At 24.7% G+C, this 19,113-nt stretch overlaps 1 protein-coding gene across 3 annotated transcripts in view; it reads right to left on the reverse strand.

Annotated features, from left to right (window-relative positions):
- The window catches only part of LOC129608557 (putative mediator of RNA polymerase II transcription subunit 26), a 25,766-nt gene extending 7,582 nt beyond the window's left edge, over positions 1 to 18,184 (reverse strand). The window contains exons 1-5 of one of the 3 annotated variants that reach the window (XM_055520142.1): positions 17,517 to 18,184; positions 17,255 to 17,448; positions 12,943 to 13,207; positions 11,640 to 11,686; positions 2,899 to 5,829 (exon numbers count right to left, since the gene is read on the reverse strand). In XM_055520142.1, coding sequence (XP_055376117.1) covers positions 2,899 to 5,829; positions 11,640 to 11,686; positions 12,943 to 13,207; positions 17,255 to 17,448; positions 17,517 to 17,990 — 3,911 coding nt within the window. In that variant the 5' untranslated portion in view covers positions 17,991 to 18,184. Of the gene's footprint in view, positions 1 to 2,898; positions 5,830 to 11,639; positions 11,687 to 12,942; positions 13,439 to 17,254; positions 17,449 to 17,516 lie in introns of all 3 variants that reach the window. The other 2 variants (XM_055520141.1, XM_055520143.1) reach the window with 2 other exon arrangements.
- Positions 18,185 to 19,113: the final 929 nt, after the last annotated feature.

Consider the following 19,113-nt stretch of genomic DNA (forward strand, 5'->3'; position numbering starts at 1 on the left):
AAAAAAGGAATTTATTGTATATTATAAATGTCTTTTATATAAAATTAATGTCCTTTTCTTATTTTTTCAATTAAAAAGTGTACAAAGTAAAAAGTCCTTTAGGAAGTTGATTTGATTTAGCGCATCTTTTTGTTGTTTTAATAATTATTATATGTGAAAATTGAGCTTTATTAATATTTTACATATAGAAAAGTAAAAGTAAAGTGAAAATATTTTAAAAAACGAAATTAATTGTAATTTTTTTATATATATCAAATAAAAGTCAGTGGTGATTAAGGTTTAAGGTGCAATAATAAAAAATATTTTGAATTTTTTTATAAGAGATAATTTTATATTTTTGCCTGAATTTATGCAATTTTACGAGTGATTATATTATTTAGGTATATACTATAGAATTGTAATACAGAAAGATTATAACAATTCCAATAATATACGAATAAGTGATAGTTAATATTTATGTTATACATAATATATATATATTTATATATATGATATGATATGATTCATATATATATATATATATATATATATATATATATATATATATATATATATATATATGTATGAGTTCATATATTATATATGTACGTTAATATTTAAGGATTGTTAACTATCAATTTGTGAATATTTCAGTTGTGATTTATTATATATGAGCTTTGTGTTAAATAGTTTATAGTGATATATAGAAGACAATTTTTGTAACTTCACAAATGAACTACTTTTTTGAGGGGCGTTAGAGAATATTAAGATTTTTAATTTAAAATAGCGCCACCCACAAGAAAGTTGTTCTATTATAAAATCACAAAGATTGTCTTCTGTAGAGCACTATGAACTATATTATATACACAATGATGATATAAGTAAGATATAAAAAGTACCACAAATCTTTTTTTTTTATATTTAAAATTTGGTATGTATAGATTTCCACCATTTTTGCTAAATTATTACCTATATTATTTTTTTTTTATTTGCTATTAAATTATATAATAATTTGCAAAATATTATAATAAATTATTTTGAATATTATAGTTTTTGTTTTTCAATTTTAATTAAATAAAAATGATATTAATTAAATAAATAGAATTTTATTTTATTATTTTTCTTTTTTATTTTAGTTTAGTACTAATATAGTGTGTGAGCTAAACGCGAACTGTGCAGAATATTTTTTTTTTAATTTTATTAGAAAAAACATGCTACATTACAAAATACTGTATATAAAAAATTAAAAAAGGAATATAATAGTAATATTATTGTAAAAAAACAAATATACTATTACAATTTATAAAAAATAAAAATGGATGTATAAAAAATAATAAAAGAAGCTATAAAAAATTAATTATGTTAAAATTTTAACTTGTAAAAGAAAAAAATATTATACCAATAATATTGTAATGAAAATTTTTAATATTTTACTTTAAAATTATTAAAAAAAAAACCTTTTGTATAATAATGAATGACTATTATGGTGTATATATACTATTTGTTAAATATATTTAGAAATTTATTTAAATTATATCGGAAAATAAAAAGAATAATATTAAATTTCCAATCTATATTAATTTTGTATAGGGTTTGTAAATTTATTTGACATTTTAATCAATATTATAAATGATTCAATTAATTTTAAATCTTACAACCTAATTAGAGTACTTCTATTTCTTCCTATTATTATTTAGAATTTATTTATTTTATTTGAATATTTGTCATTAATTGTATTCAAACATATCTGTTAGTGTAATATGTTTGATTTTAATTATACATACATGATATATAATTATAAAAGCATGTATCTAATTTTTATAGTAATAATTAAATATTCGAAGATGAGCAATTTCAAAATTCAACACTATGAAATAAATAAGAAAATATTGTAGAGAAATTGCTAGGTATGAAAGTAAAATACACAAGTATGTATAACTTTGCTATAATTACTTGAAAACTTAAATAACTTTAATAATAAACACTTTAAATAAAATTAAAGAAAAAATCTTGTTTTCTCAATCCGGGAAGAAATTTTAAAATGTTAAAATGTTTTGCAAAAAAAAAAAAAAAAATTGAGAATTTTGTATAAAAATTTCTCTAATACATTTTTGTATATGGTTTATTATTATTACTTATTATTAGTATGTTGAGATTTTTGTTATAATTATCATGATGGTGAATTTACTATTTTTCGCCTAAACGTATGCAATAAATTATTTCTATAATTTTGTGTACTGTTTTATTAATTTTAATTTTGTATTTTTTATTCCATCACCTTGTAATTATTGTGATTGTTAATCGTTTAATATTTTAAAAATTAATTTGATAATTATTTTAGGAAAAGAAAAAACCATTCTTACTACATTATTAAAAATTTTTATCAATAAATTTAAAAATTTTAATTTTTTTGTTTTTTGATTAAATGAAATGCAAATGATTTTAAAATTTCTGTATTACGAGTATTAGTTTTGCTTTAATTATGTTTGCTTTATATTTTTATAACATACACCGAAAGTCTTCATAATTATACAAAATTATTTTTTTATATATTTAGAAATTTTTATTACAAACCAGGAATAATAAATGATTTTACATTTACAATACGATAAATTTTAAAATAAAATAAAATAAAAAGAAAATAATTGAATGAAGTTTGCAAATTAAAAATTAAACAGTGGTTTTGTTCTGCATTCACGAATAAATTAACGAGTAAAATAAATTAGAATTAGAATAACAAAATATTTTGACATTAAAAATTAAGAGAAAATAAAAATGGTAAGAAAAAACCAATAAGTTTTTTTTTTTTTGTTTTGATAAAATTTTTTAATTTTATTTTTTTTTATAGCTATTTGAAATTCAGCTCAAAAAAGGAAAGTAATTCACCAGTCGAACGGTGATTAAAAAATATATCAGTACCTCGAAGGTATTTCGTTGCATTTGGCATTGGGTGTATTATCTGCACATTTGGAATTCACATTTTGATTGTTCACCTTACTCCTACTTGATGCAGCTATCGATGTTTTGATGGCATTATTTACTCTGGATGCGCGGGGTGGGAGCAATAATTTTGGATATGTCGTATTTGTTAATTTTTCTGTTGATGTCGCACTTGTTGTAGTCGATGTTGTTGTTGTTGTATTAGGTAATGTCAAGTTTTTTAACTGTTCTGTCAAATATTCGGTCAATGTTGTGTTTATAAATGCTAAATATGGTTCTGTTGTCATTTCGGTATACGTTGATGGTGTAGTTTCAATAGATAATGTACCACCAATTGCCTCAGTGATATCTTCAATATATTCTCTTCTTGGAATTTGGAAATCTCTTAGTGTTGAAGATGATATTCTTGGTTCTGGTTTAAAATTTTTACTACTAACATAATCAATCATTCCGAATTTTTTTCCGAAACGTCTTTCCGCTTCACCTGAATCATTTCTATCATTTTGTGCGTTAGAATTGCTTTCAGATTCTTTTTGGTATGATGTTTGTATTGCACTAGCTAATGATTTTTCGGTAGCAAGTTGACGATATCTTGAAAAAAATTGAGCAGGTCTGTCTGTAATTTCAACTACTTTTTCGGCTTCGTTTTCTGCTTGATAAGTTTTTGGTTCACTGGTTATAAATTTACTAAAATAATCTGAACCAAATGTTAAATTTGGCATTTGTAATGATTCAGTTGATAAATTTTCTAAAACCGCTATTAATTCCTCCAATTTTTTGGACGTCGCTTGTGCCGTAGAAGAACCATATTCTGAAAGAGGTGGTTCAGTTGAATCAGATATTAGAGCTGCAAACTCAAAACGTGATTTTGAACGCGGTCTTGTAACATACACCCGTGGCGTTGTAGGTTTCGTACGAGGTTGCTTCCTTTTATATAATTCTGCTATTGTAGAAGCAGTAGTTGAAGGAATTGTTATTCTTTTTGGGTTGTATACAGGGTCACTTTGAGTTGATGGTAATTTTAACTTTGGTGCATAAGTAGTTGGTTCATCAGTTTCTAATGAATTTGAAAATCCAATTGTATAACGTGATCGACCTCTATAATTATTTTCATTATTCTCACTGTTATTTAAAAACGTCGAATTTTCAGTTGATCTGTCAAACATTAAGGTTGTGCTGGAAAAAATACCCCTGGGTGATGTTCCACTAAATGAATTTATAAAAGGTGGTGGAGTGGTCGTTGTTGTAGTTGTAGTAGTTGTGGTGGTTGTAGTTGTGGTTGTTGATGTGGTTGTCGATGTAGTTGTTGGAATGGTCTGAGCTGTAGTTTTTTGGGTTGTACTAATTGGTGTTGTGGAAGACGTTGGAGGAGTAGTAGTTGAGATAGTTGTTGAACTAGGATGTCTGATTGTTGCCAAATTATATGGAGTTGATGATATAGAAGGAGATGAAGACAAAGCAGCAGTTATAATTTTTTGAAAAGGTGTTGTATAATAAACGCTGGGGGATTTTGGAGTATAATTACTAGAAATCCGAGCCGTATTGTTTAATGCAAAAACATTTTTATTTATTTTCTGTGGATTGTACAAAAATGGGGTGGGAGATGTAATTCTATTTTTTAATTGAGGCTTGTTAGTGGTAAATTTGAATTTTTCTTCTTTGTCTTGCAAAATTGTTTCTAAACTTTTATACGGCGACACAAACTTTGTTGGCCCTGTTGTTTCGTATGATTTACTCAAATTATCTTTGAATATTAAAGCTCTCGTTGTATAAGTTTGATAAGGTGGACGTTCTGTTATTGATATATTTTCATTTGAAACAAGCTTTTGGTTAGCAAAAGAATTGCTTGTATTTTCATTTTGGAATTTATTTATTCCAACATCACTTGCATTTGAAGGTTCCTCTTTAATAGATGGAGCTAAAAATGTATCAGACTCTTGGTTATCATCAAGGGTGTTTGTTCCATTATCTGAATAACTTAAATTATTTGTTCTGTTAAATTTCCATGAACGTGGTGGAGCATATGTTGTTGGATCAATAATTTGATCTTTCATCGGTGCATGTCTTTGGGGTGGTCTTACATACAAAGGAACTTCCTCTCCATAATTTTTAGTTGATTCATCAGATTGTGATCTTAAATTAAACCCAGTCAAACTTGAACTCAAACTATATGTATGAGTTTTGTGTTCTAAATAAGATTCACGCTCTCTGCTATTTTGTGTAGGTCCCCTTAATGGTAACGTAGATTGTGTTGTTTGTTTTGGGATTTTTGTGATAATATCGTTTTTATTTTCAGGAGATGTTACTTTCAATGTTGTTGAAAAGGCTGATGCTGTAGAAATAAATGGTTGAGACCGCGTTGTACTTTTTATAGCACTTTCAGTTGATGACGAAGACGAATGAGCCAATCTATTTGGACTTGGTTTAAAAGCTTGGGGTTCAGCATCAGAAACAACAAAGTTTAAAATTCGTTTTCTAGGTTCATCATCGTCAATTTCACGTTCACTATTTTTTAATGATATACTGGATTTTTTTTCTTTTTTATTATCAGAGAAAGCTTTAGCATTTGGGTTAATGTTATTTCTAACGTAATTTTTGTTAGGTGGTAATGTTATAATTCTAGGTTGTGTTATGTAGTCGTATTGAGATAAATTATTTGTTTGTCTGTCGTTTATTGGATTGTTATCAGTTTCAAGTATTTCAACATTTCGTATATGATTGGGAAGAGAAGGATTTGAGGAAAATGGATCAATTTGAATATCTGGTATTGGAATAGAGGATGATTCCAAAAGGGAATGACGATACAAATATTTATCATTTTTCTTGTTATTAGAACCCGAACTTGTTGTTAATGATATAGTTTTAGGTTTGGATGTTTTGTTGGCAATATCATCATCTGATATTCTTGATCTGTTGGAGAATAAATCCCGGAAAAAAATAAAACTTCTTTTTAGAATAAATTTTAAAAATATCGTCCCAAAAAAAAAAAATTTTTTTTGTAAGTTGGATGAATTGTGTGTATTGTTGTGTGTGTATTCCACGAGATTATTAAAAACGATAGAACGATTGTGTTAGGAACTTTTTGTTTTTCTTTTGTTTTTAGAATTGTTGTTTTCTGTTTTTTTTTTTTTCAAATGAGAGGAAGTATCGATTTTTAGTAACTTAAACAACATAATTATTGTTATACTAATATAAATGCTATATTCTTTCATTGTACTTTTATTTAAGAATTTACAAAGCAGTTCTATAATACCTGCTTCTGAAAGAAGTTTAAATTTACTTGATGTGGTCTATTATAATTTTGTATTAGTAAAATTCAAATAAGATATTTCTGTAACAAGTCGGTACTGTTGTATTACACGTGAATCAAATTGTTTCACTTTTTGGTCTCATTTTCAATTTTTTTATATTGCTTTAATAAAATTTAAATAAAAAATTTAAATAACCTGTAGGAACATAAAACTAATTTTATAAAATTATCAATTTCGAATTTCTAAAGAAAAAAAAAGTGTATAACAGTTTAATTTTTGGTTTGGAATTGCAATATTTTTAAAACCAATTTTAAAAATGGCAAATAAATTCTAATTAAATTCAACTAATTTTATACATATTATCCTTTTAAGGGCCTCCATATATTAAAATATTAATATTTGTATATATGTATATGTAAAAATAAAAATCATTATTATTTTTTAATATTTTTAAATTATACACATATTTTGAAATTTCAAATCAATATTGTACTTTCAAAGCCGAAAGCAAAATTTCAAGTTCATAAGGAAATTTACATTTAATTAAAGGAAATTAATTTATATGGACATTTTAATAATATATTCACAATTTAATTTTACACCTACAGTTTATCAGTATAACACAAACAGTATATACTCTTTAAATTATACCATAGGGGAATTTTCTAAATTTATAAGCCAGACTTAGCCAAATGAACCAATAATTTGGAATCACTTTGCTGTAATTTTAGTCTTTGGACTAAAATTTATATTAAAATATTAATTCGCTAGATGACAATAGGAATTACTTTCCATTAACAGTGTTCATGGGTTTTCCAATGAGTGAGTAAGATATTTCTCACTTACAGGATCAAAACAACAAAAAAATATTCTTTCAATGACTCATAAGCAGCTTCATATTGACTAACATATTAAAAATACATTTTTTGTTAAAATTTTGAGAAAATAATTTTCCAGGAACTTTAAATATACGCACATGTATTAAACTTTGCCCTGTATTCTCAAAAAGATAGCCACATTATGTAAGAAATATGAGTCAAACAAATTGTAGAAACATAAAATAATTAATATTAATAATTAAAATTACAATATCTGTTCATTTAAATGAATTTGTATTTGAAAATAAAAAATAAAAAATTTTGATGAATTATTTTATGATGATTTGAGTTTTTTTTTTCTGTTTTGTATTTTGTATATTTATTTTTAAAGTAAATAATTGTGAAAATAAAATGAGTTATTTTTCATACAAAATGAATAAAAATGTTAAAAAGTGTGTTTGATTACCAAAATAATTTACAAGATACCACAAAAAAAAAATTGTATATATTTATAAAATAAATTTATATTAATTGCAAAAAAAAATAAATAAATAAAAAAAAATAATAATAAAAAAAATGTACGAACAAAAAAATATATATGGATGAGTGATGGTTAAAGAAAACATATTGGAAACCCATCAAAACTCACAATTGAAATTGTTATAATCCTAAAGTTTATAAATAAAAATTCTAAACAACTTCTTAGTATTAATCAACAATAAAATTAATAATTTACATGAATTTTCTTCAATCACGCACAAATCAATAATAAAAACCTGATTGTGATTTATAAACTCGACTAACAAAATTCTCTTCAAATTTATAAATAATTACCCATTGAAAATCTTTAATACTTAAATTCTAGTTATTAAATTAATTTTCGAAAAATAAAAAATCAATTGTTTCTGTTAAAGATTTCTCGTAAATAATGGCAATTCCCTTTTATATTATGGTTGGATTTGATTTTGTTTAGATTGAATTTGAATTACCTAAAAATGTAATCAAAAAAATTTACATATTGAACGGCAGGTATTTTCTGTTATTATAATTAATGTATTAAAATTTCTTCTCTTTATTCTCTTATCAACCTTTGAAGGTAGCATATGTTTTGTTAATAAAACTGTATTTGAAATATTAAAAACGTGTTTTGTTGCTACCCTATATTAACAGTTTCAATAATAGTAAAAAAATTCTCGTATCTCTGACGGCAATTTGAGGCGCGCTAGTAAGTATTAAGTTTTTTTAATTTAGAACAGCGTCACTCAAAAAAAGCAGTTCACCTGTGTAATTACAAAAATTGTCTTCTATGTATCACTATAAATTATATACACAATTGTATTAGATACAACAAATGGTCTTTGAATTTTTTATGGACAAGGAAGTTCTTGTATTACAAGGAAGTTATTTCTTATATTTCTTTTATAGAGGAAGTTATAGCTCTTTTCTATTCTAAATTTGTATGGCATAATATAATTTGATAAAACTATATATCGAAAAAAGCTTCTTTATATAACAAAGAAGAAGGGTGTAAAATATTTTTTTAACGGTGCAACCAGTTTTATAAATTAGTATAATTAATTTTGATGAGTTTGGTTGTAATTTTGTGGAACACGCGGTAACATGTTATTAGTTGTTACCGCGTTAGACATTAGGTTTATTATTATAAACCTAATGCCAAATTTTTTTTATCATAATAACATTTTTATGTATGTATAACCAGCCATATATATTTTTGTTTGTTTTTTCTAGTTTTCAATGAATTTTATATATATACAAAAATAAAATGTAATTTTTGAATTCATATGTACCGTTATAACGTTATGCATATAATAATAATGATAACATGATGCGAATTTTTTGCAATTTTATAAAAAAAATACCAAAATATATAATATAAGGGGTGGGGGCTGAGGAAAAATGGAGGCAAAATTATATGCTATAATTTTAATATACAAGCATAAATTATAAAAAAAATTATATATGTAAATATTAAAATTATGTATGTATTTATATATTAATTCTTTGTTTGTTGCGGAAAATGCGGTATTGAAGCGAAAATAAAATTTAAAGTGTTAAAAAAAACTTATAGAATAAAATTTGCTCTAAATTAAAAAATGTCGCCGTTTGCTATATGAAAACTTTTTATTGGCGTTTTGTTTGCTTATTTGTTTTTTTTTTTATAAATTTTTTGATGTAATTTTTTCTGTATTAATATCATTTCTATTATACATAATGAATTTAATTAAGTTTGTTCTTAAAAAAAAATTTGAAATAAGAAAAAACAATGATTATGAGCTTTTGATATTTGATTTTAATTAAGAATAGATTTAAATACTTTTTTTTTTAATATATTATGCAAATATATTTTGTTATAATGTGAATAAATAAATGAGTGTGGTTTATATAGCAGCTATTATATAATAGGTAAATAAAGCACAATTTCGCGAGTGATTAATAAATTTAATATTTCTTCTTTTATACTTAATCTTATATTGATTTTTGTATTTTATTATTTTTATTGTAAATAATTTATGGTAAGATGATAATTTCGATAATAATATTATGCTTTCTATATTTCTATATTAAGATTTTTGTAGTACCTTGTATTAGGTATTTGCTCTTGTAGTTGTTGTTGATGTTGTTGTGTTTGTTGAATATATTGTGTATTAATACTGTTATTATTATTATTATAATTACTATTATTTAATGTTGTTTTTAATGATGACAATGATAAATCAGTGTTTTGTGTTTTTTGTGTTATTTGTGTTCCTATTAATGATGGATTTGTTATATTTGATAGCATTATTGTTGTTTTTTGTGTTGTATTTAATAATGAATCCGTATTTTGTGATGTATTTATTAATTTTTTTATTGTTGGTTTTAATGTTGTTGTTGTTGTTTTTGTTGTTGTTGATTGTGTTGTTTTAATTGTTGTTGTACTTGTTTTTAATGTTGATTGTTCATTAAATATATTTGCTAAAATTAAATATTTTTCTTCATCGGATTCTGACAAAGATGATGATGATGATGATGTATTGGGATTATTTATTGTTGATAATATTGAAGGTATTTTTGTTCTTTTAATTTCATCTTCATCATATTCTTCTCTATTATTATCATTATTAATATTACTATTATTATTATTGTTATTACTAAAATTATTATTGTTATTATTATTTGTATTTTCATTATTATAATTGCTATCAAAATTTATATTATCATCATAATATGAATCATTATTTAATAATGAAACAATTAATTGTTGTGAATTTTGTTGATCTTGTTGATGATGTTGATTATGTGATATTTGTGAATTTTGAAATTGATTTTGATATGTAATACTTGTTGGAGGTTGAAAAGTCGAAGAATATGGCATTAAATTATATTGTGAATTATTATCGTGAATTCCTCTCATTTCAGATGTATTTATAAACATTTCTGTTTTTCTATTCTCATCTCTATGTATGTATGTATGTATGTATGTAATAATTATAATTGACATGTATGTTTCATATTATTTTTTTCCGATAAATAATTTTATTTCGTTGTTGATGATGATTTTTGTTTTACATAAAATATGTATGTTGTGTTTGTGTATTTGTGTATTTTGTATAATATTGAATGATGATTGATATGAAAGTGTTTTTAAGGATTTATTTTTATTTATGTATAAATATAATTTTTATTTTGAATAAATTTAATTAAAATTGTAATAATTAACTTTATTATTTTTTTTTTGTAAAAAAAAATGTATGTATTTTATTATTTATTAATAAAATTAATGTGTGTTAGTGTTAAAAAATGACTTATTCTATATTCGATTAAATTTGACAGGAAAAACATTCATACAATTTGACGTTGACAGAAAATTGTAAAATTAATAAATAGTTTTAATTCAAATTGAAAATAGAATTCGTTACCATCTTTAATATTCTAGCAATTAAATTTTTTGATCGTGTTAATTCTAACACTTTCTCACAACAGTAAAATTATTTCTTTCTTTAAATAATTAAATATTTTACTACAAATAATTATTGAAATATAGAATTCATTAAGTCATTTAAAAACACTAACATTTTTATGTCATGAAATGAAACTAATTTATGTTAATCTAACTTTTGTGTACCTACGTAATTTATAAACGTAAATGTTCAGTATATAATCAGTATAATTTTAATTGTACACATTATATTTATAAAATTTATAAAATATATGTATAGGTATTAGTGTATTTTGTAATAATTAACAAAAAAAAAGTACTAATAATTTACAAATATCAATTAAATATACGATTTTTTTATTATACTGTGTTGGACTCATCACAAGAACAAAAAAATTTTCAAAATTATTTCTTATTAAAATTTTCACTTGATTGAAAAAAATAGTAGATTTTAATAAACAAAATTTTTCTTTTCTTTTTAAAATAATTTGATATTATTTAATATGTATATCTTAATTCGTATTTTAATAACTCGTGAAGAGTCTTTAATTTATTCTTTTAATTTTTTTAATACCTAATTGTTATATATATTTACCAAGCAAATACATCAAAAATAATTCATTATTAGACTAACAATATTATATCATGTATATGTATGCTTATAGTATTATATAAGTACTTAAAAATTTTTATTAAATTAAAATATCTTACCTTGGAGGACCTCTTGTCGGCTGATTATAATCGGAATCCTGTTCAATCTGAAAATGTTATTTTATTAATTATGTATTTCAAAAACAAATAATTTATTTAATTATTAAAATATTTATACATCCGGTTACACTTATAACATTATCATTTTTATTATGACAGCAGTAGTAAATAAAATTATTGAACGTCATATTTTTTGCCCTCAATTTAAATTTTTATGATTCGCTGCAGAAAGTTTAAACATTTAAAGGCACCCTTATGGAAATATTTGAAAAACTCTTCTGAATCAAATAAACGATCTCAAACAATTTTATTTTCTCACATAATATCAAACTTAAAATAATTAATTTTTTTTGGCAAGCAATCTATAAATAATAATTAAAAATTATTATTTTAAATATTTTCTCATGGGAGAAGTTTCAAGTACTCATTATTTTTATTACTATCAAATTTTGTGTAGGTATTTTAATAAGTATTTTAAGTGTCATGTCCGTCTGGTAATTCCACGGCATTATTATAACCTAATATTAATAATTACAATTTAAAATTGCTCTACATATAAAACTAAAAATCCACACAACTTCTTTAGTTTTTCAGCTAACAAATTAATTTACTTGCTATTTATATTTGACATAATTTTAATATGTGGATATTAAAAAGATACTTGTACATAATATACAAGGTGATTTACAAATTGTTTGTTTTAAAATTTTCAGAATAACATAGAAAATCTTAGTTTTTGTTGGAATCGATAAAGTATTCGTTCTCATCAAAGGTTCAAACTTTGAATTTTCGCCGAAACATTATCTATTGCGCACTCAATAATGTTGATAAATAATCTACAACAACTTAAATTAATGATTTCGGCAGTCAAGTGGCAGGTTTAAACACTTAATATTGACAAGTTGATAAACATTAATTGTTAAATGTTAAAATCGGTGTCAAAACTACAAAACTCAATTGATTTCGTATTCGCAAACGTAACACCTCAAGCATGAAGTGTCAAAAATAAAAACATGGAAAAATAAAGAGCGAAAAAACAAACACCCGTTATGTACATAACTAAAGAAAAAAAAATTTATGTGCACAATGTCAATCGAACACAATATTAAAAAAATAAAAAACTTTCACATGCCAAATACCATATAAGGGGGCGAATATCTATCGCGTTCAGATCAGATTATGTTAAGTAATCATGTGTTAAAATTCATGTTATACATAATATTATAAGCGTAAAATATTTTATACACAATTACATAAATAGAAAAAGAAGATGATTTTTTTAAAGTGTCATCATTTTACTTACTTGGGAGATAAGTGTATCATCATAGTCAGATGTATAAACCAAAGATGGTGGATCATATTGTGTTTCCTGTTTTGTATTAACATATGTTTCACGGATTGGAATTTTTGGAATAGGCGGTGGTACTGTTGATGATGTTATAATTTCTGGTCGAAATGTTGATGATTGAACTTTATTTGTTCTATGATGATGCTGTTGTTGTTGTTGTTGCTGTTGCTGTTGTTGTTGTTGTTGTTGTTGTTGTTGTTTTTGTTGATATTCTGCATCTCTATATATATCAACATCATCATCATATATTGAATAATATGAATCAAATGGTGTTGGATCATAATTTTGTTGTTGATGTTGTTGTTGTTGTTGTTTAGATACATTATAATAGTTATTATTATTATTATTGTTATTATTAATACGTGAATTTTGTTCAACAATTGATGGTCTTTGTTGAATGAATATATTTGCTGCTTGTGATGGTGGTGATGATGGTGAATTAGTTTCGACCCTATATATTAGATTACATATAGGCCGGTATAGTATATAGTCACCAAATGATTTTAATTAATAGATTAACGATATTAAAATTAATAAATATAGAAAATTAAAAAAAAATTAAGTTATAAATAAATTTTGAAAAAAACAATTAGATACAAAGTTTACATAGAAATAAATAAAAGTAAAAATATAGAATAAATAAAATTATAATACAATGAATTTTAATGAAAAATGAAGCAAATACATAGTATGTACATATACAAGATAAATATTTACATCAATAAGTACAGTTAGCAACAATTATCTGTTGTTGGTCGTAAATGTTATTATACAAGATAATTTGTGTTTCAATTCATTTAAATTCTAACAAGTAATACTATTAAAAAGCGCCAAGAAAACGAACATGTTTTGCATTCGACTATATGACGACCGGAAAGTACAATCTCGGTATTTTTCGTTTACTAAGATGTGGAGTAGCCAATTAAATAAAGATCGTGTTCTTCTTCTGAAATCTATTTTAATTATATTGAATCTGTTTTTTACATTTTCAATATAATTTATTTTTGTATGGAAATAAATGAAATATAAAGGCGAATTTTCAATGTTTCTTAGACTGCTGCACGTCACGGCCAGAAAATCCTCTACAAACTTGGCACTGGATTGTTTAAGATACTTTATTGCAAAGAAGACATTTAATGTAAGTTTATATACGGTTATATGGTTTATTAATAATAAGTCTAAGCAAATGCAGTTCAAAATTCCTTAAGAAAATAATTTGTTAAAAATAATGACGAAATGTGTTAAGAAATAAGTAAGTCAAATGTTGTCATACCATAAAAATAATTTTTGTATTTAGTTGAGTTCAAGTTTTTAAGTATATTGTATGTGCATAGTTACATAATATTGTAGGTTTAAATTGTAGTATGTTGAGTCAAAATTTGTTTTGTCCATCAAAATGTCTAATTCTGTTTTTAATTGTTATTTAAAATATTTACATTGGCAACCTATAAACATTTAGTTTTTTTCTGTTTTGTCTTTAATAGTCATTTCTTAATTTACCTGTTCGCATTTGAATTTGTTATTTTTGTCCCATTTTCAATTTGTTGTTCATTAACTGGTTTCTTTCTACGGCGTTCAGATTTAATTGTTGTTTTAGAATTCTTCCATTTAGAATTACCACGGTATGGTCTATTTGGTTTATTTGTCACTTGTACACTATTCTTACTTTGTTCACTTAGAGTACTATTTATAGTAGATTGTTGGGCCTGTTGTAATGGAATCTTTGGTAATTGTCTATTTATTGTTTTTGTACTATCAAATGTATTATTTAAAATTGGTGTTCTCATTATTGTCGTTGTAGCAACTGTTGATGTAGTTGTACTTGATGTTGTTGTCCATGGCTTTATTACTAATTTTTTAGTATTTGTTAATGGAGTTGTACTAATATGATGTAATATAGGTTTTGTATTATTGTCAAAGTGTTGTTCAATAGTTGTAGTATCTGTACGATCAGTACTATGTTTAATAGAAGATATTGTTGATATGATTCCACTTGATGTTGTTGTGGTTGAATTCAATGGTCGAATATTTTGAAAAACATCTGGAGGAAAATTGATAAACGATGGAATTGGACTTTTATCGTAAGCATTTGTTGCGCTATTATAATGTGATGAAAATACTGGTCTATGTGTTGTTATTTGTAAATTATTTTGGTATTGATTACGATTATATGTTAAAATTGGTGATCGTGTTGTATTAATTGGTCTTGGGGCCATTGTTTCTGAATTTGGCATATAAAATGGTTTTTCTGATGGTAAATTTACTTCATAATCATCATCGTCATCATAATCATCTTCATCATAATAATAATCATAATTACTAACAATTGTTGATGAATGATATGATTCTAATGGTGATATTGGTAAAGATGATGATGAATTATAATTTATTTTCATAATATTCTTATTGTTATCATATGAAAATTTAGATGATGTTTTCTGTGAATTTCCTTTGTTAAAATCTTCGTAACCCTTAATTCGTTTATTACCATAATCTAATACTGGAGAATTAACACTGATTTTGGTTGGTTGTTTACCAAAATTAACTCTATTAAATGGATAATTTTCATTGCTGGGAAAATTTTGTAAATTTGTATTGTTTATGTATGTTGTTACATTAACAGTTGAGAAAATTTTTCCATCATTAACTTGATTAGCAAATGTTATGGGTATAAAACGATTTGTTGAACTTTTTTTACTACCACCATATTTTGTTGTTTCAGTATTTTCAAAAGATTCAGTTGTTGATGGTTGAAAACTGTTTGTATTAGAAATGTTATTTATATTGAATGTTTTAAAATTGCCTGGAACTGGTAAATGTAATGGACTTAAGTGATCCTCTGATATTTGACTGTAATGTTGTTTTTGATGTTGCACATTTTGATAACCAGGTCCACTTATAATATGAAAATTATTTAATGGATTTAATTTGAAAGGTTTAATTGTTGTTGTGGTAAGAACATTATAATTTTTAATACGTTGGTTTTGTAATATGTTGTATAAAAAGTAATTAGGCTCAGTGGTAACAGTTGGATTATATTCAAATTTTTGTTTATTTAATTGATATTCTGGAGAACTCGGATCAATATTTTCATATTTATAAAAATTATTGTTGTTATAAAATCCACCAACCGTGCTAAATGCATTAAAATGAGGTTTTGCAGTTGCCGGTAAATTATCAAGCTCTTTGATATTATTTGAATATTTTAGTTTTGCGTCATTATTATTATTATTGTTATTGATAATATGTGGTAAAGTGCCAAAAAGGAAACTTCCTAACGGATAGTTTTCATTATCTAAATGAAAATATGAAAAATTATCTGGCTCCAAACCAGTCTGTTTTGGAGTGTGATTGGATTTTTTTGATGAATCTTTAGCAACATCATCAGCTGTAGTACGAAATGTCTCTAGCAATAATGGAATAATATTTGATGGTCTCGAATATAGTGGAGTAGAAGGTGTGGAAGTTCGGAAATAATTTTTGGATGTATAATCATTGTTATTGTTGCCACTGAATTGATCTAATAACTGTTTTTGAAAGTTATCATGTGAATTTGGTTGCTTTTGATTTGAATGATGATTATATTTTATTTGAGCTCCATTATTTTGTTTGAAATATTGACTCGATGAAGACATTCCAGGTGGAGATAGAAATTGATGGAAATTATCAAAATTATTCCTTCCGTATGAGTGTTGTGACATCGGCTTTGAATTTATTGATCTATAGCTAGCTGAATTCGCCACACCACCAAATAACCAACTTCCAGAACGAGTTTTTATTGCAGCAGGAAGTCGTAACTGTCTTGGATATCGATTAAATTCATCACTATCATCAATATTGTCTAGATTGATATCACCGCGATCATTATTAAATGTCCAAAAATCTGATAAATTTTTTGTAATCACTTGACTAGAATTCAATTCTTTAGTTTGATTTTCAATTTGTTGTTCGGTGTTAGAAGAAATTTCATCAGATACTTTAGTGGTAGTTAAATTAGGTGTCATTTCAGTTGTTGTAGTTGAAATTGGTAAAGTAGTTAATGTAGTTAAAGTAGTAAGTATGTCACGTTTAATACGTTTAGTAATATATTTCTTTTTAGTACTAAGTGATTTTCTGTCAAAGTAAGTAAGAAAAATTTTGTTGTTTTTTTAAACGCAAATATTTTAGTGAAATTTTAAATGAAGTTACGTAATGAATATTATTTTACATTCATTATAAAAGAAGAAATGAATCTGAATATTCAACCTACACAATGAACATTTAATACCTGTATTGATTAAAAGCATATGATCCAACTTTCCCGTGATTTGGAATTGCATTAACATTCGCTTGATGAATGATGCCATCACGATCTCTTTGAACTTGTCCAACAGTACTTGGTTGACCACGATACACTCTCTGTTGACGATCATTTTCTTCTTCTTCGGCTGGTGGTAAAGTATCGTGAGCTTCGGCATAGAGCTAATTAAAATCACAAAATCCGTATTAGAGAAAACATTTCTAAGAAATCAATTGAACACAATACTTACTTTGGCAATATCTTCTTCGTGTATATCAGTAAATGGTTTTGGTTGACCTCTTGATGTAATAACTGGATTTGGTGCAACTTTTGCATATTCTGGTGGTGGTGGTAATGTAATATGTGAATGTTGTTGTTTTTGTGAATGTTGCTGTTGTGATTGATGTTGTTGTGTTTGATGTTGTTGTGTTTGATGTTGTTGTATTTGGTGTTGTGTTTGGTGTTGTTGTGTTTGATGTTGTTGTGGTTGTGATGTTGATTTATAATATTGTTGAGCAATTGTCGGTTTTGATTGTTGTGGCTGTTGTGTTGAACTTTGTATTGTTCCAAAACGTACACGATGTGGTACATTCACTTGTACTTTTGGTTGCGATGATTGCAATGATGATTTTGATTGTTGTGATGGCAGTCTTTTATTTATATCAGTGACTTCACAACCAACATTTCGTGGCCAATCACACGTTTGAAGTTCATGACTATACATTAAACCACCAGTACAACTTTCTAATAATGCTCCACCAAAAACGCATACATAATATTGTGTGCAATCAGATGGATGTGGATAATAACCAAATTCTTCTGGACAATCAAAATCTGTACCTAATGATTTTGTATTTATTCCAAAACTTCGGGTACTCGTTATTCGTGATGATTTTTTTGTTTGTGCGGTTGTAAAATCTGAAATTAAAATAATTTTAATAATAAGTTTTTTTTATTTTCATTTCATTGGTTTTAAATTTATAATATTATATAATATTTAATTTTTGAAATTTTTATTTCTTAACCACAATAGAATAATAAATTTTTGTTATAAGAAAGAAAAAAAAATATATGCGATTTTGCGACTTTTTCTTTTCTACTTCTTTGTTTTATTTTCCGAAATTTCACACAGCGCAGCTTCCTTCGACACAAAAGATTTAAAGAAAAAGAATTGGTGTTTTTTATGAGCTATTTTGCTATATTGTTACATTAAAAGCAGCTAACGATAATTGGATTATCAAGGTCGTACAAAAATCGGAAAGGAAATTTTAGAATTAATGGGAAGTAATTGTTCCACACGAATTCTTATAATTTTTAATTCAATCACTTACTAATTGACAATTCATGTAGAAACAATAACTGAGTACTAACATACATGAAAAGATTTGCGAATATAATATATTATTACAATTTTATGTTTAAGTTTAAAATTTTAAATAGACCATGCTACAGAAAATCATAGTGTCGTTGCACAAATTAATCTTTTACAGTAACAAAAGCTAACTGTATTGCAATACTAGTAATATTTACAATAAGCACTGTGTGAGAAGGTAAAAAACCAAAAATATTTACGCTGATTCTTTAATATGAATTTCAGCGTATTTCACACCTGATATTCTGAAAAAAGAATAACAAAGACTTTTAATACATGAAGACAATGAAATAATAAAGTGTCTGTGCTATTGAACTTTTGATTTTAAAAAATATAAAATGGTTTCTCAACGGAATAACAAAAAACGAAAAAACAAAAATAAAATTGTATTCAATAAAAATTTAATTAATTTATTTGAATTGAAATTTAAACAATCTGTATTGTTTCGTATCCGGTTAATTTAGTTAATAAACCG

The sequence above is a fragment of the Condylostylus longicornis genome, unplaced genomic scaffold (genome assembly GCF_029603195.1).
Source record: "Condylostylus longicornis isolate FDR11 unplaced genomic scaffold, ASM2960319v2 ptg000031l, whole genome shotgun sequence".
Lineage (NCBI taxonomy): Eukaryota > Metazoa > Arthropoda > Insecta > Diptera > Dolichopodidae > Condylostylus > Condylostylus longicornis.